The sequence below is a fragment of the Rhinopithecus bieti genome, unplaced genomic scaffold (genome assembly GCF_001698545.2).
Source record: "Rhinopithecus bieti isolate Rb0 unplaced genomic scaffold, ASM169854v2 scaffold_9449, whole genome shotgun sequence".
In the NCBI taxonomy this organism is placed as follows: domain Eukaryota; kingdom Metazoa; phylum Chordata; class Mammalia; order Primates; family Cercopithecidae; genus Rhinopithecus; species Rhinopithecus bieti.
The window spans coordinates 622,101-644,095 of record NW_016806089.1 but is presented as its reverse complement, the minus strand read 5'-3'; the positions used below and the strand labels follow the sequence as shown (position 1 = coordinate 644,095).

General features: G+C 63.3%; 2 protein-coding genes and 1 pseudogene across 6 annotated transcripts; all 3 read right to left on the bottom strand.

Annotated features, from left to right (window-relative positions):
• Positions 1 to 4,246: 4,246 nt before the first annotated feature.
• LOC108531326 (troponin I, fast skeletal muscle-like) lies at positions 4,247 to 6,884 on the bottom strand (annotated as a pseudogene).
• Positions 6,885 to 9,054: 2,170 nt separating this feature from the next.
• On the bottom strand, positions 9,055 to 11,892 carry TNNI2 (troponin I2, fast skeletal type). 4 transcript variants are annotated; one of them, XM_017874700.1, is made up of 8 exons: positions 11,818 to 11,892; positions 11,171 to 11,200; positions 11,017 to 11,023; positions 10,415 to 10,456; positions 10,203 to 10,331; positions 9,947 to 10,036; positions 9,649 to 9,825; positions 9,055 to 9,275 (listed from the first exon to the last, which is right to left on the bottom strand). In XM_017874700.1, exons 2-8 carry the CDS (start codon positions 11,176 to 11,178, stop codon positions 9,180 to 9,182), a joined length of 549 nt encoding a protein of 182 aa, XP_017730189.1. In that variant the 5' UTR covers positions 11,179 to 11,200; positions 11,818 to 11,892; the 3' UTR covers positions 9,055 to 9,179. The 4 variants fall into 4 exon arrangements, with proteins under 4 accessions (XP_017730189.1, XP_017730190.1, XP_017730191.1 ...); XM_017874701.1 differs by lacking the exon at positions 11,818 to 11,892 and adding an exon at positions 11,324 to 11,389; XM_017874702.1 differs by lacking the exon at positions 11,017 to 11,023 and having other exon boundaries at positions 11,818 to 11,852.
• A 1,441-nt stretch (positions 11,893 to 13,333) lies between these two features.
• SYT8 (synaptotagmin 8) lies at positions 13,334 to 16,378 on the bottom strand. Of its 2 annotated transcripts, none has more exons than XM_017874697.1 (9): positions 16,125 to 16,378; positions 15,542 to 15,647; positions 15,210 to 15,445; positions 14,781 to 14,879; positions 14,481 to 14,639; positions 14,242 to 14,409; positions 13,995 to 14,100; positions 13,765 to 13,898; positions 13,334 to 13,663 (listed from the first exon to the last, which is right to left on the bottom strand). In XM_017874697.1, the coding sequence occupies exons 2-9, from the start codon at positions 15,633 to 15,635 to the stop codon at positions 13,424 to 13,426; spliced, it is 1,236 nt and encodes a 411-aa protein (XP_017730186.1). In that variant the 5' UTR covers positions 15,636 to 15,647; positions 16,125 to 16,378; the 3' UTR covers positions 13,334 to 13,423. The 2 variants fall into 2 exon arrangements, with proteins under 2 accessions (XP_017730186.1, XP_017730187.1); XM_017874698.1 differs by having other exon boundaries at positions 15,282 to 15,445; positions 16,125 to 16,371.
• Between the last annotated feature and the right edge of the window lie 5,617 nt (positions 16,379 to 21,995).

Sequence of the window (21,995 nt, the reverse complement as noted above, 5' to 3'; positions counted from 1 at the left end):
CAGAGGGTGTCCCGGGGGCCTGGCACCCAGCCCCGCCTGGCCCTCAGCCAGGGGCACACACGCAGTCCTCAGCCTCTCCCACCACCCCCGAAGTCCCCCACACCCTCTGGGGCACCTTGTCTTACCCACACCTGAGCCCTGGGGAGTCCTCTCCTGCTTAAACTTGTGGTAGTTTTCCATGTCATCTGTTTTTGGTGTTGGGGCTTAACAAATTGTATTGCTTTAACGTTTAAAGAAAGTTTCCTAGCTTTGGGGGGAAATAATTTCAAACCCACCAAGAAGTTTCAAGAATAAAATTTGACAAAAGCTGCATCTGTACCCCCCTCACCCAGGGCACACGTCCACTTTGCCATTCGACCCCTGCTTCTCCGCCTCTCAGCCTCTCTCTGTTTCTCTGAACCTCGTCTCTTCTCTGTCTGCCGCTGTTCGTGTCTCTCTGCCTCTGGTGTCTTTGTCTCTCTGCCTCTCTGTCTCTCTCCTGTGTGTGTCTCTCTGTCTCTTGTCTCTCTGTCGTCTGTGTGTCTCTGTCTATCTCTCTCTCTGCCTCTGTCTCTCTTCTCACTGCCTCTCTGCCTCTCGGGTCTGTCTCTCTCTGTCTTTTTTCTCTGTCTCTCTGCCTCTGACTCTCTGTCTTTGTGTCTCTCTCTGTCTCTCTGTCCTCTGTGTTTCTGTTCTCTCCATCTCTGTCTATCTTTCTGTTGTCTCTCGTCTCTGTCTCGTGTCTCTGTCTCCATGTCTCTCTGTGTCTTGTCTCTGTTTCTCTGTGTCTCTGTCTCTGTGTCTCTCTGTCCCTGTCTCTCTGTCTCTGTGTTTGTCTCTGCCTCTCTGCCTCTTTGTCTCCCTCCTTTCCTCCTGAAGACTTTAAGGTCTGTTTCCTTGGAATGCAGATGTTGTTTTGTGTAACCACAGTGCAGCTGTGAACTTGAGCACGTTCACCACGGACACTGCTTGTTATCTTGTCTGCCAGTCTGTGTCCTGATGGCTGCTCCCATCAGCGGGGGCACAGGGCAGGCCCTCTGCGTCACCGCGGCCTCCCAGCAGAAAGGACACGTCAGGCTCTTCCTGCACGTTTCCTGCCCCGCCCTGCAGTCAACCTTTCTTCCGAGGAGCCGTGGGTCCTCAGGGGAGGATGATTTCAGAGAGCAGGGCCTGGGGCCTGATGTGCTCCTTGACACTGCGGTGTCTGCGTCTCAGTGGCTCAGCCTCAGAGCAGGAAATGCCCACGTGTGCAGAAGCACCCACACCTGCCCTGCACCCACGCCTGCCTTCCCCGAGGAACCCCTGCCTTCTGTCTCCAGCAGCCGCAACTTCCAGGGGTGCCCCGTGCACTTCCTCCCACCCCTCCCGCCTTGGCCCGCTGTGCCCAGTCTTCCCCAACCCCTTCCTGGCCACAGCCCAGCACGGGTTACCTGGGACTTCAGAGGCCATGTCCTCCCTGACCTCCAGAGTCATGCACAGGGCTGCCCACATCCCCTGCCCTGGGCCTGTCCCCCTCCTCTTCTGGGACTACCCTGGGGCTTGTGGTGGCTGCCCCGGCTGTCCTGGCTGTCCCCACCCTCCCCCTCCTCTCCTCTCGCCCTGGCCTTGGGCACCTCTGCCCATCGGCTCACCACCCAGGACACCCACATCCACATCTCCAGCCCAGCATGGCTCCAGCTGCCTGGGCCAGCTCTCCCCTAGGAATTTCCACAGGGCCCCAAACCCAGCAGCCCCAAAGTGAGTGCCCCACCTCCTCCCAAAGCCACTTTCTCAGGGCTCCTGCCCTGGAGAGCAGTCCCTGCCCACCCGTGCCCCCAGCAGGTGCCTGCCTCATGTCCTTCAGCCAACAAGTCCTGGGGACCCAGCCCCTTCCATGTCTCCGTTCCTCACTCCCCCAACCCAGCAGTGACTTCCTCTGTGCTCCACCCTGCTGAGGTCTTTCTAGAATGCAGAGCTGGGAGACAGCCACACGCAGCACTGGCCGCAGGCCTCACTTCCAGCAGGGACACCAGAATCACCCGAGGGGTCGGAGCCGGTCTCAGAGGGGCGCCAGGTTGATATTTGCTGGTTTGCTTTCCGCAGGCCTCTCACTTATTCCTTCATTTACTCACTCACTCATTTGTTGGAAATTTAACAAACACTCGTGCATCTACTATCCAGCCCAAGAACGAAAACATTCCCCAGACCTACATCAGCACAGGGGTCCTCTCTCCCTTCCGCCCCTGCTCTGCCCCCACCCCACCCACCCCAGAGGGTCACTCTTTGGAATTTCGTGTTTGTGTTCAACATTTCCTTGCTTTGAAATAAAAAAGATAATCTTCTCGCATAGCGTGTCTGCCCCGGCCGAGTTGAGTCTTGTGGCTGGGAGCCAGGTGTGATGCTCCTACCCCAGCTCCTCTGCCACACTCCTCTAATGCCCTGTGGGATCGGGTCCAGCCCCCTTTCCCAGTGGGCACAGGCTCTGGAAAGCTGCCGTGTCCCCTGCAAGGGGTCCGAGGCCAGGCCCCACTGCCGCCTGTCCCTTGCTCTGCCTGCTGCCCGCCTGGTTCCTCATGTGACGTACTCCGGCTTGGAGCACCCTCTGCCTCCACACTTGTCCTCCTTCAGGCCACAGCTGAGGCTTGGCCTTGTGCAGCGTCCCCCCCACAGGCCAGGTCTCTTCTGTGCCTCACGGCCTCCTACACCCTGGGCCGCGCCTGGTCCCATCATCCTGGCATGGGGTGCCATGCACCTCCACCATGGCTGCAACCCACCCAGGCATGCCCCCTTGGCCCCAACCTGCCCTGCTCATGCTTTCCCCTACAGAAGGCTCCAGGAGAAGCCCCGGGTGGGTGGTTTGGACTGCGTGGGGCTCCAGCTACAGAAAAGGTCAGAGCTGAGTTGCCAGGGCTGGGAGGGTGCCCGGGGGGCAGGGACTGCACACAGCCAAGGCCGTTCCAGGCGCCACTGACGTCAGTCCCTCAAGGCAGCCAAGGGCGGAACTGCTGGCTGCACGGCCTACCTCGGCAAGATCAATCGAACAGACCTCCCGGGGACAAGGGCAAGCGGCGGGCTGGCAGCCTCCCCAGAGCAAGATCTGAGACAGACCTTGGCGTGCTGCTCTGTCAACCTTCAAAGAGCAGGGGCTGATAACGCGGCCTTGCTGTCACCGGGCCTTGTCAGGACCCTGTCAGCTGCCTTGTCCTTGTTGGCCAGATGGGGCTGGATCTTGGGGCATGAGTGGAAAAAAGACTTGGGAACCTCACTGGGGGCCAGGTCAGGTCCAGGACTAGCCCTGCCTGATGGGCACAGGTCTCTTGGTCCCCTGGCATGTTGAGGAGTGACACAGCCTGCCTTCAGAGGTGGGCAGTAAGGACCAGTGACCAGGGCCGGCCAGCCCCCAGCACCATTCTGGTCCCCAGCCCGGAGGACTACCGATTGGCCTGGTCCACGGCCCACCATGCAGGCTCGCCCCTCCACGCTCCCCGTGCCCAGCCCTACCCCCAACTCAGGCCTCAGCCCTCAGGGCAGGGGGAAGATAGGAAAAGCAGGAGCCCCGGGGTTTTTGGGGTCTGCCCGTAAAGTGATGGGGAGGGGATGAGGCAGGGAGGATCTGGGGGTGGGGCACATGTGGACAGCAGCTGGGGTCTAATGTAGCCTTGGCTCCATGCCTCAGATGAGTCCTGAGGAGGGGCAGCATTGGGAGGAACAGGGGGCTGCCCCCAGCCACTGTGGGGCTACGTGTGTGTCAATGTGTGTTTTTTATCTCTCTGGAGCCCCGCGCAGGGCCTTTTGGATGGCTGTGGCAAAAGGGAGGACCTGCTCATCTTCGGAAACTCCCACCAGACCTTGCTCGGTCCTGCAGCCTCCGTCCCCAGCCCTGCGTGTTCGGATGTTGGCTCAGGCCGAGCCCCAGGAACGCCAAGGGGACCTTTCAGGGCACCTCACCAACCAGCCCATGCAGCCTGGGTGGGATTCCCCTGTAGGGGCCTTCCCAGGCCCACCTCCTTTGCTGGAGCAGCTTCCTCCCAGCCTGAAATCCCCAGGCCCCTGTGTGGCCTCCTCCCGGGCTTTCCCCGCTGGCACTACCACACTGCAGGCCACAGATGCAGGGGTCCAGAGCATGGCGAATGAGGCTTGGGAGAGCCAGACCAGGACCAGCCATGGGGATTCAAATCCTTATTGACAGTGGAGGTGAGGCCAGCCCTCCCTGGCAGGCTCTGTGCATCCCCCTAGTATGTTCTGCGTGGGAGCGGGGCACCGGGGCAGGCGTGGGGCAGCGAGGAGCCTAGGACTCGGTCTCAAACATCTTCTTCCGGCACTTCCATGCGGACTTACTTCTCCTCATTATGTTCTTCCTCCAAAGTCACCCACGTCTCGCAGGTCCCGCTCCTGTGGAGGGGAAGGCAGGAAGCTCACCACCCACTTATGCATGCACCCTGGTCCACACCACCTTTCACTTTCATTTACCCTCTGCTTTGGGCAGTGGAGTGTCCCTGCATGGGCACCCTGGAGGGGCAGTGTTTAGCCCTGGCCAGGGCAGGTGTGGTGAGGTGCTCCCCAGGGACAGGGCAGGTGTGGGAGGTGCTCCCCTGGCAGGGCAGGTGTGGGAGGTGCTCCCCAGGGACAGGGCAGGTGTGGGAGATGCTCCCCAGGGACGGGGCAGGTGTTGTGGTGCTCCCCCCGCGGCATGTACCTTCTCTGTGTCCTCCTTCTTGACCTGCTTCAGGTTGGCCCTCAGGTCCATGCACACCTTGTGCTTGGAGCCCAGCAGGGCCTTGAGCATGGCGTCAGCCGACATGCGCACCCTCCGCAGCGGGGCCGCTTGAACTTGCCCCGCAGATCAAATAGCTTCTGGTTCATGTCCTCCAGCTGTGGGCAGGAGAGCCAGGTGGAAGCCTGAGATCCTGGTGGCCTCGGCCTCCCTGGCCCACCCACTTGCCTGCTGGGCCACTGCCTGCCCACCTGCTGCCAGCCTGCCCCACCACTCACCTCCTTGCTACTCTTCTGCACCTTCACCTCCATGTCATACTTCTCCTCTTCAGCCGCGTCGATCTTGGCGTGCAGCTGTTTGCAGAGCTCCTGGAGTGGGTGTGGGGTGGGTGACCGTCTTGACACTTGGCAGCCATGGTCACCTGCCCCTGCCCTGACCACCCCGCTGGCCCTCTTGACAAGTGGGGAAACTGAGGTAGCAGGCAGGCCTGCTGCTGGGGAGGGGAGGTGAGGTGGCCGGGGAGGGGCCGGTACCTGCACTTCTGACATGGAGCCCGGGATGTGCAGTGGCGGGCAATGCTCTGCCAGGTAGTTCTGCTTCTCGGCCTCGCGGCGGCTCTTATCCTTCTCCAGCTCTGTGGCCGCTATCTGCAGCATCACGCTCTGTGGCGGGGCAGGTGGTGAGGGGCTGCAGCTGGCCCCCCTGCAGACCCACCTGGGCGGCCCCGGGGAGCCCACACCTACCTTCAGGTGCTGCCTGCGGGCCGTGATGGCCCTGTTCCGCTTCTGCAGGGCAGGGGACAGGGGTTGAGTCAGGGCCTCCAGGCCTGGAGCACCCCACCCCTCTCCAGGCTCCCTGGCCAGGTCAGGGGCTCCGGCTCAGGGACCAGCGGAGCCTGGGAGCTCCCAAGGCCATAATGGGCAGTCTGGGCCTCACTGGCCCCAGACCTTGCTCTGGGACATGGTGCTGTGTGGTGTGTGACACTTTGCCCAGGTGGCACATGGTGCTGGGAGGCCGGAGGTTGGGGAGAGGAGTCCAGACCACAGGGCCAGTTGGGGCAGGTTGGCCGGCAAGGCAGGGGCAGGAAGTGCAGAAATCAGAAAGAAGAAGTGATTCCCCTGTGACCAGGCCACAGCCGCACTTCCCCTGCCCCAGAAGGCTCGGGGCAGCCACTTCCTCTCTTTCGGCAGCGTCTTGGTGGGTGGGTGGGGCACTTTTGCCAGCGGGGAGGGCCGGGCCATCTTCCCTGGGCCTTAGGGCCTTGAGGCTGTGACCGATGACCTATCCTGAGTTGGGGAGCTCCCTCCTCGTCATGTTTTGAGCCCCAGCAAGTACTTACCTCCTCACTGTCCAGGGAGAGAGGATGCAGGCAGGACGGGGAGAGAAGACAGAGGTTAGGGCCATGTCTGGCGGGGTCAGGGTGTGTGATGGGGTGGACAGGGCAGGAGGTGGGCAGGGTCACTATATGGGGGGGGTACAGGGGTGCTACTTACTCTCCCATCGTGAGGTCCTGAGCTTGAAGCCTGTGGGGAGAGGAAGGCAGGGGTGTTGGCCGGGCCCTTGCTGCCGTGATGCCTGTGCCCATCAGGTGGTGAGGGGTTCAGGGCTCCCAATGACAGCCCCTCCCTCCCACCCCTACTCTCACCTCCTTCAAAGACAATGTCTTGGAATTCCCCAGGGTGAGAAGTAAGAGGAGAAAGTGTTCCCAAAATGTCCCAGGCATAGCCTGAGGAGCTGCAGCTGTCCCCGAGGGAGGGCGGGATGGGCCAGCACAGGTGGCCTCCTGAGTGACGCTGTTATTTTAACCCTCTGTCTTTGGCTTTGGGCCTAAGTGCGTGGAAGAAATCGCTCCTCAGTTTGGCCTGGGGCTCAGGTTCTGGGGTTTCTTGACCCCTAAACTCTCCTTCCAGGGTTCCCAGAGATGAAGCCTGGTGGTCAGGGCCTGTCTAGAACCTGCCTCGCACTATAGCTGCCTCCCCAAGCCTCTCCTTCTCACTCCCAGATCCGTGCAGGCCCCAAAGAGGGCTGCTGGCAGCATCCTCCAGGCCCCAGACCCCTGCCCCAGGGAGTCCTCCCTCAAACTAGCTCGAGCCACATCCTGTGCCCCGGCCTTGGCGGGCAGGGCTGGGCCTCACCTAGAATCTGGGCAGCAGGGCTGGGAGCGAGGTCAGGCCGGCAGCAGTGAGTTGGGCTGGTGGGCCCAGGGGAGGGGTATAAATGGCCTCCCCAGGCTGGGCCCCTGCTCAGAAAGGGCATGGAGTCCTCCTCAGACCAATGGGGCACGGAGAGCCGCAGAGACCTCCCCACCTGTCCGGCCGCCTGGCCTGGCCGCGTGCTGCCGCCCAGTCCAAGAAGTCTTGGTGGGGATGCCATGGCTGGGCTGCTCTATTTAGGGCTTGGTGACGCGCTGGAGATGCCTCCGCTGTTCTTGTAAGGAGCCTGAGGACAGTGTGCCTGGCTTTGCCTGTGGCCTCGGCCGGGCACACGGCTTGGGTCAGCTGAGGGGTCACTGCGAGGATCCACACCTCGCCTCAGCCCATCTCGCCCGAGGTCAGCGTCCAGCCCACCGACCTGGCTGCTTGCTGGGTGACAGCCACAGCCCCTCCCTGCTGGGCCAGCTTCCCCGCTCAGCCCCTGCAATGGGCTGTTTCCCACTTCAGCCCAGGCCTGACCCCTTCGGCAAGCCTGGCTCCCGGGGTGAGGCCTGGACCTCCAGACGTGGCCTTCCAGGCTCCATCACATGGACCGAGAGCTGGGGGGCTGCCCTCTCCTTGCATGATGCTCTCTCCCTGCCTGGGGAGCGGGACCAGGAGTGAGGGGCACGCCGCACGTGCCTCTGGGCCCCTCCCATCCTTCCCGGAACTGTCCCCTCACCCTCGCCGGGCGACTTGGAACACATCCTTCAACCTAAGGGGAGTGGCGCCACCTGCCTTGGGGCCTCTCTGACCCGCGGGGCTTGGGGCCCGCCTGGCTGCCCGGGCAGGCCTGGCATTGCTTTCTCACTCAGGCCCTGAGGCCATGGCCCCAACCTGCCCTGCTCCATGCTTTCCCCTACAGAAGGCTCCAGGAGAAGCCCCGGGTGGGGGGTTTGGACTGGCGTGGGGCTCCAGCTACAGAAAAGGTCAGAGCTGAGTGCCAGGGCTGGAGGGTGCCCGGGGGGGCAGGGGACTGCACACAGCCAAGGCCGTTCCAGGCGCCCACTGACGTCAGTCCCTCAAGGCAGCCCAAGGCGGAACTGCTGCTGCACGTCCTACCTCCGGCAGATCAATCGAACAGACCTCCCGGGGACAAGGGCAGAGCGCGGGCTGGCAGCCTCCCCAGAGCAGATCTGAGCACAGGGACCTTGGCGTGCCTGCTCTGTCAACCTTCAAAGAGCAGGGCTGATAACGCGGCCTTGCTGTCACCGGCCTTGTCAGGACCTGTCAGCTGCCTTGTCCTTGGTGGCCAGATGGGGCTGGGATCTTGGGGCTGAGTGGAAAAAAGACTTGGGAACCTCACTGGGGCCAGGTCAGGTCCAGGACTAGCCCCTGCCTGATGGGCACAGGTCTCTTGGTCCCCTGGCATGGTGAGGAGTGACACAGCCTGCCTTTCAGGGTGGCAGTAAGGACCAGTGACCAGGCCGGCCAGCCCCCAGCACCATGCTGGTCCCCAGCCCGGAGACTACCGATTTGGCCTGGTCACGGCCCACCATGCAGGCTCGCCCCTCCACGCTCCCCGTGCCCAGCCCTACCCCCAACTCAGGCCTCAGCCCTCAGGGCAGGGGGAAGATAGGAAAAGCAGGAGGCCCCGGGGTTGGGGTCTGCCCCTAAAGTGATGTGGGAGGGGGATGAGCAGGAGGATCTGGGGGTGGGCACATGTGGACAGCAGCCTGGGGTCTAATGTAGCCCTTGGCTTCCTGCCTCAGATGAGCTCCCTGAGGAGGGGCAGCTTGGGAGGAACAGGGGGCTGCCCCCAGCACTGTGGGGGCTACGTGTGTGTCACATGTGTGGATCTCTCTGGAGCCCCGGCAGGGCCTTTGGATGGCTGTGCAAAAGGGAGACCTGCTCATCTCGGAAACTCCCACCCAGACCTGGCTCGGTCCTGCAGCCTCCGTCCCCAGCCCTGCGTGTCGGATGTGCTCAGGCCGAGCCCCAGGAACGCCAAGGGACCTTTCAGGGCCCTCACCAACCAGCCCCATGCAGCCTGGGGTGGATTCCCCTGTAGGGGCCTTCCCAGGCCCACCTCCTTGCTGGAAGCAGCTTCCCTCCCAGCCTGAAATCCCCAGGCCCTGTGTGGCCTCCTCCCGGGCTTTCCCCGCTGGCCACTGACCACACTGCAGGCCACAGATGCAGGGGTCCAGAGCATGGCCGATGAGGCTGGGGAGAGCCAGACCAGACCAGCCATGGGGATTCAAATCCTTTATTGACAGTGGAGGTGAGGCCAGCCCTCCCTGGCAGGCTCTGTGCATCCCCCTAGTATGTTCTGCTGGGAGCCGGGCACCGGGGCAGGCGTGGGGGCAGCGAGGAGCCTAGGACTCGGTCTCAAACATCTTCTTCCGGCCTTCCATGCCGGACTTCTCCTCGATGTTCTTCCTCCAGTCACCCACGTCTCGCAGGTCCCGCTCCTGTGGAGGGGAAGGCAGGAGAGGGCTCAGGCCCACCCACTTATGCATGCACCCTGGTCCACACCACCTTCAGCTTCAGTTTACCCTCTGCTTTGGGCAGTGGAGTGTCCCCTGCATGGCACCCTGGAGGGGCAGTGGTTTAGGGCCCCTGGCAGGGCAGGTGTGGTGGTGCTCCCCAGGGACAGGGCAGGTGTGGGAGGTGCTCCCCAGGGACAGGGCAGGTGTGGGAGGTGCTCCCCAGGGACAGGGCAGGTGTGGGAGGTGCTCCCCTGGCAGGGCAGGTGTGGGAGGTGCTCCCCAGGGACAGGGCAGGTGTGGGAGATGCTCCCCAGGGACGGGGCAGGTGTTGTGGTGCTCCCCCCGCGGCATGTACCTTCTCTGTGTCCTCCTTCTTGACCTGCTTCAGGTTGGCCCTCAGGTCCATGCACACCTTGTGCTTGGAGCCCAGCAGGGCCTTGAGCATGGCGTCAGCCGACATGCGCACCCTCCGCAGCGGGGGCCGCTTGAACTTGCCCCGCAGATCAAATAGCTTCTGGTTCATGTCCTCCAGCTGTGGGCAGGAGAGCCAGGTGGAAGCCTGAGATCCTGGTGGCCTCGGCCTCCCTGGCCCACCCACTTGCCTGCTGGGCCACTGCCTGCCCACCTGCTGCCAGCCTGCCCCCACCACTCACCTCCTTGCTACTCTTCTGCACCTTCACCTCCATGTCATACTTCTCCTCTTCAGCCGCGTCGATCTTGGCGTGCAGCTGTTTGCAGAGCTCCTGGAGTGGGTGTGGGGGTGGGTGACCGTCTTGACACTTGGCAGCCATGGTCACCTGCCCCTGCCCTGACCACCCCGCTGGCCCTCTTGACAAGTGGGGAAACTGAGGTAGCAGGCAGGCCTGCTGCTGGGGAGGGGAGGTGAGGTGGCCGGGGAGGGGCCGGTACCTGCACTTCTGACATGGAGCCCGGGATGTGCAGTGGCGGGCAATGCTCTGCCAGGTAGTTCTGCTTCTCGGCCTCGCGGCGGCTCTTATCCTTCTCCAGCTCTGTGGCCGCTATCTGCAGCATCACGCTCTGTGGCGGGGCAGGTGGTGAGGGGGCTGCAGCTGGCCCCCCTGCAGACCCACCTGGGCGGCCCCCGGGGAGCCCACACCTACCTTCAGGTGCTGCCTGCGGGCCGTGATGGCCCTGTTCCGCTTCTGCAGGGCAGGGGACAGGGGGTTGAGTCAGGGCCTCCAGGCCTGGAGCACCCCCACCCCTCTCCAGGCTCCCTGGCCAGGTCAGGGGCTCCGGCTCAGGGACCAGCGGAGCCTGGGAGCTCCCAAGGCCATAATGGGCAGTCTGGGCCTCACTGGCCCCAGACCTTGCTCTGGGACATGGTGCTGTGTGGTGTGTGACACTTTGCCCAGGTGGCACATGGTGCTGGGAGGCCGGAGGTTGGGGGAGAGGAGTCCAGACCACAGGGCCAGTTGGGGGCAGGTTGGCCGGCAAGGCAGGGGCAGGAAGTGCAGAAATCAGAAAGAAGAAGTGATTCCCCTGTGACCAGGCCACAGCCGCACTTCCCCTGCCCCAGAAGGCTCGGGGCAGCCACTTCCTCTCTTTCGGCAGCGTCTTGGTGGGTGGGTGGGGCACTTTTGCCAGCGGGGAGGGCCGGGCCATCTTCCCTGGGCCTTAGGGCCTTGAGGCTGTGACCGATGACCTATCCTGAGTTGGGGGAGCTCCCTCCTCGTCATGTTTTGAGCCCCCAGCAAGTACTTACCTCCTCACTGTCCAGGGAGAGAGGATGCAGGCAGGACGGGGAGAGAAGACAGAGGTTAGGGCCATGTCTGGCGGGGTCAGGGTGTGTGATGGGGTGGACAGGGCAGGAGGTGGGCAGGGTCACTATATGGGGGGGGTACAGGGGTGCTACTTACTCTCCCATCGTGAGGTCCTGAGCTTGAAGCCTGTGGGGAGAGGAAGGCAGGGGTGTTGGCCGGGCCCTTGCTGCCGTGATGCCTGTGCCCATCAGGTGGTGAGGGGTTCAGGGCTCCCAATGACAGCCCCTCCCTCCCACCCCCTACTCTCACCTCCTTCAAAGACAATGTCTTGGAATTCCCCAGGGTGAGAAGTAAGAGGAGAAAGTGTTCCCAAAATGTCCCAGGCATAGCCTGAGGAGCTGCAGCTGTCCCCGAGGGAGGGCGGGATGGGCCAGCACAGGTGGCCTCCTGAGTGACGCTGTTATTTTTAACCCTCTGTCTTTGGCTTTGGGCCTAAGTGCGTGGAAGAAATCGCTCCTCAGTTTGGCCTGGGGGCTCAGGTTCTGGGGTTTCTTGACCCCTAAACTCTCCTTCCAGGGTTCCCAGAGATGAAGCCTGGTGGTCAGGGCCTGTCTAGAACCTGCCTCGCACTATAGCTGCCTCCCCAAGCCTCTCCTTCTCACTCCCAGATCCGTGCAGGCCCCCAAAGAGGGCTGCTGGCAGCATCCTCCAGGCCCCCAGACCCCTGCCCCAGGGAGTCCTCCCTCAAACTAGCTCGAGCCACATCCTGTGCCCCGGCCTTGGCGGGCAGGGCTGGGCCTCACCTAGAATCTGGGCAGCAGGGCTGGGAGCGAGGTCAGGCCGGCAGCAGTGAGTTGGGCTGGTGGGCCCAGGGGGAGGGGTATAAATGGCCTCCCCCAGGCTGGGCCCCTGCTCAGAAAGGGCATGGAGTCCTCCTCAGACCAATGGGGGCACGGAGAGCCGCAGAGACCTCCCCACCTGTCCGGCCGCCTGGCCTGGCCGCGTGCTGCCGCCCAGTCCAAGAAGTCTTGGTGGGGGATGCCATGGCTGGGCTGCTCTATTTAGGGCTTGGTGACGCGCTGGAGATGCCTCCGCTGTTCTTGTAAGGAGCCTGAGGACAGTGTGCCTGGCTTTGCCTGTGGCCTCGGCCGGGCACACGGCTTGGGTCAGCTGAGGGGTCACTGCGAGGATCCACACCTCGCCTCAGCCCATCTCGCCCGAGGTCAGCGTCCAGCCCACCGACCTGGCTGCTTGCTGGGTGACAGCCACAGCCCCTCCCTGCTGGGCCAGCTTCCCCGCTCAGCCCCTGCAATGGGCTGTTTCCCACTTCAGCCCAGGCCTGACCCCCTTCGGCAAGCCTGGCTCCCGGGGTGAGGCCTGGACCTCCAGACGTGGCCTTCCAGGCTCCATCACATGGACCGAGAGCTGGGGGGCTGCCCTCTCCTTGCATGATGCTCTCTCCCTGCCTGGGGAGCGGGACCAGGAGTGAGGGGCACGCCGCACGTGCCTCTGGGCCCCTCCCATCCTTCCCGGAACTGTCCCCTCACCCTCGCCGGGCGACTTGGAACACATCCTTCAACCTAAGGGGAGTGGCGCCACCTGCCTTGGGGGCCTCTCTGACCCGCGGGGGCTTGGGGCCCGCCTGGCTGCCCGGGCAGGCCTGGCATTGCTTTCTCACTCAGGCCCTGAGGCCCTCGCCCCCCCCACCAGCCCCCAGGCCCCCGCCCTGCAGAGGCCCCCTGGACCGTGACTTGGCACCCTCTCGGAGTGGGGGCTCTTGGCCCCAGCCCTGCCGGCTTCGCAGCCCCATGGGGAGGATCAGAGGAAACAGCAGTGTGGAGGCTCCAGCCGCTAAGGCAGCCCAGATGTGTGGGGCCTGGGAGGGGCATCCGGCCAGGACTGAGCCCCTAAAGGCCCCAGCAGCTTCCGAAGGCATCTGCTGCCCCCTGCTGCTCATGCGGGGAAGGCCCTGCAGTGTTGGTCTCTGAGGTGTTGGGGGTCCTCCCTCCACGCTCACCGGCCCCCAAACACCACTGCCCACTGTGTCCCTACAGCGCTGGCTCTAGCTCGCCCCATCCCATGTGGTCCTGACTCTCTGGCCCCCACCTCCCAGGTCTTCCCACGTGGCCCGGGGGTGGGGATCGGTGCTCCCGGGCAGGTTTCCCACCCCTACCCGAGGGTCCGGCAGGGACCAGTCAGAGGCCTCAGGGCCTGGCTGACTCTGGAGAGGAGCCCCTCCCCTGTCATTGTGGGGGGGCCCTGGCCAGTGGAGCCAGGCCCTGTTTCTGCATCCCCTCCAGGCTCCAGCCGGACACACAGTGGCAGGAGAAGGCGTTTATTGCAGTGGTCCTGCAGGGCGGCCTGGGCAAGTGCCTGGGCTCAGCAGGGAGACCGAGGCACACGGTGCGTTCAGGAGTGGGGCAAGGGCAGGTGCAGGCGCAGGCGGGGCTGCAGGGCCAGCACGTGGTCCACCTCCCTGGCTGGCTGCAGGGGGTGCCACTGGGCAATGGGCCGCCGGGCGTGGGCCAGCATGTCTGCCCAGTGCTGCAGGGGCTGCCCCGAGGCCCGGGCACCCAGGTGCACCTTGCCCACAGGCTCAGCCCGGAGCGGCAGGCCGCGGTCCCAGACGGCCAGCACCAGGTCCACATTCTGTGCAGAGACAGGCCATGTGTCGGAGTTGGAGGAGAAAGACCGTGGTCATCGTGGTCTGGCACTGGGTCCCGCTCTGCCCCTGCCTCCCGGAGACCCACCTGGACCTGACTGAAGGGCACCAGGAAGGTGAAGGCCTCGTTGAAGTAGGGGGCAGCCGTGCCCTTTCTGGAGGCTGTCCTTCTCTTCTTCCACTTCCTCTGGTTCAGCATGAGCTGGACCTTCACGTAGGGCTCTGGGAGGGCAAGAAGTGCCGAAGGGGCATCCCGGGGCTCAGGGCCGAGCACAGGCCCCCGCTTTGTACACCAGCATGGGCAGGTGTGACCCTCACCTGCCAGTCCTGGACGCAGGCCTCGAGCCTCCAGCACCACCACGGTCAGCCGGCCTGAGCTGGGCACGTACCGGAGAGAGAAGCACAGCTCTCCCACCTGCTCGGGCTGTGGGCAGCAAGAGGGGCTTCAGCCCAGGAGGGTGATTCTGGCCAAGTTGGGGTTCAGGCTCCCGCAGCTGCTGCCCACCAGGCCTCAGGGCCCCTGCCAGCTCTGCCTGGGGCTGTGACCTGGTGATCAGCGCCTCACCTCGGTGGCAGCCGGCGGACCCAGCGGGTACCAGTGCTCCAGAACGTGCTGTAGATCCACGGTGCCCAGTGGCAGGCGGAGCTCACCCAGGGGCTCATGCCCCGAGAAGCGCTTGAAGTTGAAAAGCTGCACCTGCAGGGTGGTCCCCGGCAGCTCCTCCTGCGGGATCTGAGACAGCGGCGTGAGCCAGGCCCTGCTGCCCCAGCCCAGGCCCACCCAGCCGACCATCCCTGACTCACATGGAAGCAGCAGGTCTCGTCAAACACAGGGCAGAGCGTGCCTCGGTGCACTTTTGTCTCATGTCTGTGCCCGGACTGGGTGGAGACGCTGACCCGCGCATAGGGGTCCACAGTGCCCCCGGGCCTCAGGTCGGCTGCCTGCCTCAGGCCCACCCTGATCTGGGAGCCAGGGGGGTGGGCTCAGCCAAGGGCCCCTGCCCTGTCAGCTCCCCACCACCCAGGGCACAGGGTCTGCACTTCACCCATCACCCCTTCCGGAAACTCGCAGAACCGCTGCTCCTGCGCAGCGGGGTCCTTCACCTCCTGGCTTCCAAAGTCGTACTCCAGGGACAGCTGCAGGCGCCCCCATTGCTGAGCGCCCCCCGGACTGGACTCCAGGCTATCCACATCAGGCTGCACCTGGAGTGAGTCGGGACAAGGGGCAGGTGGTGCTGGCATCATGCCCCATCAGAGCCCTGGGCTCCCGGGCAGCACTACATGACAGGCCAGGCCACCCGACAGGCACAAACCCTCGGCTTCACTGTGTGAGACCGGCCAAACCCACCTCAAACGTGGGGTCTGTGGTGTCCCTTGCCTTCCTCAAGAAGCCGCTGTGGCTCCCTTGGGCCCGTGGAGCAGCCCCTGTAGCGTGACCTCCTCCTCACCTCTGTTCACCCACTTTCCCTGCCAGGAAGGCCCTCGCCGCCCCTGCCTCTGTGGGGGCTAAACCATCCCTGGGGCTGAACTCGCCTCGCTGCCCTGGGCTCTGGAACCTGGATTTCGAGCCCTCTCTGGACTGAGCGAGAAGGAGCCGCTCCTCACCAGGTGGGTGGTGGTGGTGCCACAGGCACTGCCCAGACCCACCACCTCCTTGCCCCTGCGCTTCTTCCTGTGGTGGCGGCAGCAGCAGCAGGCGGCACAGAGGAGGCAGGAGATGACGAGGACGCCCGCAGCAAGGGCGCCTGCAATGAGAGCCCAGCGGGGCCCTGGGGTAGAGGCCGGGCTGAGTGCATCCATGGACAGCTGCAGCCCCCACTTGGCTGGGTTATCCCCACGCCCCTCTTGGGAGTCCCACAACTCACAGGGCGTCCCGGCGATGAGGTCTGGAATAAGCCCAGGTATAGCTGTGGTGCCAGCTGGGGCCAGGGCACTGGGAGAGTCTGGTGGGTGTCCCATCTTTCCACCCTGCTGGTTTGGAGGAAGCGGCCCGGGAGGCTGGGTCAGCTGGGAGGGTGGCCCCTCCAGCCCCTGCCCGCTACTCCATCTGCCTGGCAGCAACCAGTGCTGGGTCTGCCTGGGCAAGGAGGCAGCCTAGGGTGGCCAGGGGCGAGGGTTCTGCACGGCAGGAAGCTGAAGGGAGGGAGGCTCTGGACCCTAGCCAAAGCTCCAGTTTAGCTGCCCAGGCCCAGCCTCCTGGCCACCTCCCCCCAGCCCCCAGCCCCAGCCAAGCAAGCAGGGCCTGGGCAGCCTGGTCCCTGCCTTCACCGGACCTCAGAGCACCCTTGCCCCCACTGTAGGATGCCTCCTCCATCAGGAGGCCCTCTCCCTCCCTGCTTCTTTCTCCCGGGTCCTGGACCCTGGGCCCTGCCTGGGGGATCCCATCTCATCCCTGGGGGTCTCATCTCTACGGTCCCATCAGTTCCTTGCCCCTACCCCAGGACCCACCACAGCTGGGGCCCACTATGGTTTCCAGCCAAGCAGGTGGAGCGTGTTCACTGCAGCTTCCAGGAACATGGAAGCCCAGAGGGGTCTGCAGGGTCGTGGGGCGAGGAGCAGGGCTGGCTGTTGGGGGAGCTCACTGAGCAGGCCTCAGCGAAAGGTGCATTCCTGGCAGGGGCTCAGGGCCACAGTGCCTGGGGACGAAGGTGAGGTGGGGGCAGGTAGGGGCAGGGTGCAGCTGGGAGCGGCCAGAACATTCCTCACACACTGACTCAGCCACCGCCTGGACTCGCCCACCTGCCTGCCTGGCCACCCTTCGGCATGTGGGTGGGAAGGAGGGTGGGGCGGGTGCAGCTGCTGGCCCCTGTACCCGCCTTCCTGAGGCCTGGGGAGGGAGCACACCTGGACAGACTGGCTCCTCCCACCTACAGGCAGGGGAACCAGGGTGCCACATGGGGCCCACGGTGACCCCAGGCCCGGGGTGACTCCCCAGCTCAGCTCTTCTCTGACTCCACCCACCCCGGAGAGAAGCAGCCGGCCAGGAGACTCTGTTCATCCACCTCGGCGCCTCCCCTGCTTTGCCCACAAGAGCCTGGGGCCCTTCTCGTCATGTCCGAGTCAGCCTGGCCTTAGGGGCCCAGTCTGGGCCATCCCTTTGGGAATAAGCAGCTGTTCAGGCCAGATGCCCTCACCTCTGCAGCCCCCCAGTCTCGGGCAGAGGAAGGAGACAGAAAGGGACCCCACCATGACTCCAGACACACACACACAGACACACACACACACACAGACACACACACACACAGACACAGACACACACACACAGACACACACACACACACACACACACACACACACACACACACACACACACACAGACACACAGACACACACACAGACACACACACACACACACACACACACACACACAGACACACACACACACACACACACACACACACACACAGACACACACACACAGACACACACAGACACACACACAGACACACACACAGACACACACACAGACACACACACACACACACACACACACACAGACACACACACACAGACACACACAGACACACACACAGACACACACACAGACACACACACACACGCACACACACACAGACACACACACACACGCGTGCACACACGCATACAGCATCAATGCCCCACTCCTTGGCGGGCTGGGAGAGGCAGACGCACTCCCAGAACGGACCCAAACCCCCAGTGTTCAGAGGAGGCGGCTGCAGCTCAAAGAGGGGAGGGAGGGTCCAGGTTCCAGCCCCACACGCATGTTGTCCCTGTGAGGTCAGCAGGCAGGTGTTTTACAGGCGAGTGGACCGAGGCTGGGAGTTCTAGTTTTGTGGCTCTGGAGGCCATCATGGCCCTGGAAGCCCAGGCTGTCCCCAGAGCAGAGGGGCCAGCACTGTGGAGGGATTATAGGTACAAAAAGGAGATGCGGAGGTCAGGGCCAGCTTTCCAGGCTGCATCCTGTGCACAGGGCCCCATGCTCAGAGGGGTCCATGCTTGGTTTCATGTATGCTGGGGCCATCTTGAAATTCTTAATTTTGGAACAAGACACTGCACATTTTCACTCTGCACTGCACAAATTACGGAGCTGGTCCTGTTTGGGGGACCCCTTGCATGAGTCACCTGCAGATGGAGTGTGGGTGTACTGGCCTCAGCAGCCCCTCGGCCCCTGGGGGACACTCCCAGGTGGTTGGGCGTCCCACACGTGGCTGGCAGAGCGCCTCTACGGGTGGCTGATGGAATGGGCTGGGTTCACAGGGTCCCTGGAGCAGGACTGTGCCAGCCAGATTCAAACAGGCCACTGCCTCCTCCCCACGTGGAGTTTAAAGGCAACTTCTCCTTTTGAAATGTCAGAGCCTGTATACATGCTGAGATTAAAGTAGCTTCACTGGAGATTTTTATGGTTGAGATTCCGGATAAGTTGCCAATACAGAATCTGCATCTGTGAGTGCAGGCATGTGTGCGTGTGCATGCACCCCTCCCCTGTGCCCCTGCTTTGCTGGCATCCCCCCTCCTTTAGTCTAACGGTCAGGGCGGGGAGGTGAGAGCACCCCTGCAGTGATTTGCTGCAGCCGGCCAGCGGCACTCCTGGGCCAGCCTGGTGACCTTGCCCCCCGAGGAGCACGGGGCCACCCAGAAGCTGTCCTGGAGTACCCCAGGACCCTGGGGGCTCTGGCTGCCGACGCTGAGGGTCCCAAGGCCTGAGGAGGTGCAGGGTCCCTCTGGACCTCCGGGACCCGAAGGAGGTGCAGGTGCAGCAGGCGTGTGGCCACCAGGTGGCGCCGTCCACCCCTCCCGGCTCCTGGGGACAGCGCCCTGGAGACCCTTTGGGCGCTGGGGGCTCTCGGGTCTCCCCGCCCTGATCTGGGAATTCCCCGCCCTCCCTGCCTGAGCCTCGGGGCCACTCTCTCCGTTGTCTAGCTTTGGCTGTCCATCTCCTGTGGCCCTGTTGGGAAAACCTTCTCTGGGAGTTCACGCCGTTTTCCCAGGAAAGGGAGACGGGTCCTTCCTCCCTGGCTCCCGGCCTGGCCACCGCTCCAGGAGGCTCCTTAAAGCTCTGGAAGGCAGCTCCGCTCTCCCCACGAAGGTGGCTGCTCTGCTCCTGCAGCTGCCAAGCTGCCTAGAGTACTCATCTGCATCCCCAACCTGCTCACCCTCCAAGGCCAGTGTGAGCCCACCTCTTCCAGGAAGCCCTCCCTGGTCACCCCAAGGACCCCCAGACCTGCCATGAGGTTTTGTGCTAAATCCCACCCCGTTGGGACCCCCAGCCCCACCAGGCAGAACAGGGGTGAGCCCCTCCTTTAGCCTTCTTGTTAGCCCGAGGCCAGGCACTGATTCAGGCTTGCTAATGCTTCCCTCCACAGTGAGTCTACACGGAATGCTTTCTGCTTCCGTGGGAGCACCTTTCCGTGGGCCCTTCCTCTGGAAAAGCAAGATTTCCCCGAGTGTTGGGGCTGGCAGCCCCCCAGGTGTAAAAGCTCTCACCTGACACCCAGTGCTTCCTGTGGCCGGCCAGCCACCAGGCCTTCCTCTCAGACACCCGGAGGCTGGTCCAGCTCTCGGACAGCACTGCCTCTGGTGACGGGGAACTCTCTCCTGGGGGAGGAGGGGGTGCGGGGGGCAGGGCTGCAGGAGCCCCACCCTGTGGCCGGAACTGCTGGCCCGTGAGAACTGGGCAACTCCCTGCGTTAGGAAGGTCTCCCCGAGGCGCAAAGGTTGAGCATCTGGGCTCCAGCCTGTTTCCAAGGGTCTCTTGGGGCTGGGGGCACCCTGAGCCCAACGCAGCTTTGCAGGAGGGGGTGATGGGCCCTTCAGGCTGGCCTTGGTGAGGGGCAGCAGGAGGCGGCCTGACTGAACCTGGTTGGAGCAGGTTCTGCACGCTGGGAGGGGTCCTGAGGTGCAGGGCCGCCTGGCTTGGAAGAGGGCACCTCAGGTGCTGTGGGTCATGAGGGAACTAAGTGTGAGGAGGGTAGGGGCCGGGTGGGACTGCCCTGGGCAGTGTGGGGCAGGGGGCTCACAGAGAGCCAGGTGGGCCTGCTCGGCTCTGCCGCTGCCTCCACTTCCAGCCCCAGGCACCCTCAGGCCATTCCCCTCCGTGCCTTCGGCTCCTACTGGACTAACCCAACACCTTGAGTTCTTGGTTTCTTAATGAGCAGCCCCCTTATCAGCCGGCCGCTGGGCGCGTGGCTGGAAGTCCTCACTCCGATCTAACCTCAGTGCCTCTTGCTTCAGTTGGACCCCCGAGCAGGGCCTATAGCCTAAGCTTCCCTCCCTCTGCTCTGGCCGGTTAGTCTGGTCTGGTCACTCTAATCAAACCCGTGACCTGGGCCTACCATGGAGTGGCCACCCCAGGCCAGGGCGTTTCCTCAGAGCCTTTATCTGCTGCTGGTTAATGCTTAACGGGAAAACCTGTCCCAGCGGGGCCGGCCCTGCGGGGCTGGTCAGGCAGCACGTATGGAGGACATAGCCCAGGCCCCGAGATGCTTTTGTGCCATAGCAGGGAGACGTGTGGGCACGCATGTGCACTTCTGGGCCCCTCCGGTCATAAACGGCCCTGGGCGTGTGGGGACGTGTACATCCTTCTGATGTTTGCACAGGGCATGGGTCTGTCTCCTAGTCTGACCCAGTCTGGGATGAGAAGGGCCGGAGGCTGCCCTAGTGGGGCTTTTAGGCAAGCGAGGGGACACGTGCAGGAGGTGGCTCGACGCCGGCCCCAGGGTACAGCTGAGCTACGTGCCCCGCGCGCAGTTCTCTGCAGCCAGCTGTGTAGGGGCTTTGTATCTTCCCCAGTATATGGGCGCCTTCACGGCCAGACGGGCGTCTGAGGTTCCAGGGCAGGAAGGAGAAAACCAAACAGAGCTGGAGCCCGAGGCCAGCCCTGAGGCCCCAGACGGCGGCTTGGCAGCCAGCAGCTTCGTGGAGACCCTGGTGGGGCTCCTGGATGGGGACGCTTCCTCTGAGGTCGCCTGGGGAATGCTTGAGGTTGGAATGCAAGGCGAACGCTGGCTCTGGGGAGCCAGGAGTCACTGGCACACAAAGAGAAGTGTGCTGAGTGAGCCTGTGTTTGCCCCGCCCACTCTGACCCCAGCTGCTGCGCCCTGCAGGGCTGGGGCACCCTCATCAACTGGGGCCTGGGATGGCTGGGGATGGGGGAGTTCAGCTTGCCATAGTTCTCTGTGGTTTGGGATGCCCTGTGCCCATTCTCTGTGTCTTAGCTTGTATGTGCCACACTCACCTTTCATGCATACTGTCTGTGCCTCTTCATCCTGGGAGGCTGTACCCCATCAACCAGGCATCTGGGGAGGCTGTACCCCATGATCTGAGCCTCCGGGGGGGCTGCACCCCATCACCGAGCCTCCGGGAGGCTCTGTTCCATCTTGGGCATTCGGACCTGCACCCCACTCCTCTGAACATGGCTGGTGCTGAATCCATGGGCTCAATTCCTATCCTCTGAGAATTTGCCTCTGGATTTTGGCGATGAAAACCCCACGTCTTGAAGTGTCTGGGTGTCTTCCTGTCACCTGGAAGTCTGGGGGCGTGTAACCCACTCCTCAAATGGCTGTTACTGCAGCCGCCGAATCAGAGGACAGGGGTTCTCCGTGTCTTCCCCGCATTGACCTCATCTCCCAAGGGCCTTGGGGACCTCATGGCTGGGGCCCAATGCCCCACAGCTTTGTGTGGACCCCATTTACCTTGTCTGGCAGGGGGTCTGTGTTCATCGGGAACCCTGGCATCAGGATCTCTACACCCCATGCCTGAGAGTGCCTGGGGGACACAGTCTGGGGACCTGAGTGCCTGTGCAGCCCCCTCCCTCATGCCCAGGGTCAGGTGAACTGCCCCTTCTCGGTCTCCTATTGTTACCAGGGTGCCAGGACAGCGTGCCCCCCACCTGTTGAACCCTCTGAACCCCCCATGACACACAGTACTTAAGCCTGGGTGCCAGCCCAGGGCCAGGAGCCTGGTGCCTCATTCCTGTGGTTTTGGACGTCCTGTGCTCCACGTACCTCACTGCTGGGTGCACCCCCTCTGCCCTCGTGTCTGCCCTGTCTGAGAGCTGCTCATTCCCGTGGCTCTGTGAAGTGCCTCCGAAGAGCTGAGCCTCCGCCTCCATCATCTGACATCTTGACACGTGTACCCCATTATTCTAAACACCTAGAGCCCTTACCCCATTGATGTCAGTGTGTGGGTTCCTGTCCCCATCAGCCTGAGCGTCTGGGTCTCTGGACCCCATGGCTTAGAGGCGTGGGCAAGTCTCTCTCCATCCGCCCTCTTGACAGTTCTCGAACCGGAACACCAATCACTCGAATACCTGGATGATGGAGAAAGTGGGGCCCTGACACT

Excerpts from the sequence above, each read along its gene's own strand:
- TNNI2 (XM_017874699.1), bottom strand. The coding sequence starts at position 11,401 with ATGCCTGGGACATTTTGGGAACACTTTCTCCTCTTACTTCTCACCCTG. Across the intron at positions 10,457-11,170 it reads CAGGACCTCACGATGGGAGA|AAGCGGAACAGGGCCATCAC; the intron begins GTAAGTAGCACC and ends CCTGCCCTGCAG. Across the intron at positions 10,037-10,202 it reads GCTCCATGTCAGAAGTGCAG|GAGCTCTGCAAACAGCTGCA; the intron begins GTACCGGCCCCT and ends CACCCACTCCAG.
- SYT8 (XM_017874697.1), bottom strand. The coding sequence starts at position 15,635 with ATGGGACACCCACCAGACTCTCCCAGTGCCCTGGCCCCAGCTGGCACC. Across the intron at positions 14,410-14,480 it reads ACGAGACCTGCTGCTTCCAT|ATCCCGCAGGAGGAGCTGCC; the intron begins GTGAGTCAGGGA and ends CCGCTGTCTCAG. Across the intron at positions 13,664-13,764 it reads TGCCCTTCAGTCAGGTCCAG|AATGTGGACCTGGTGCTGGC; the intron begins GTGGGTCTCCGG and ends GTCTCTGCACAG.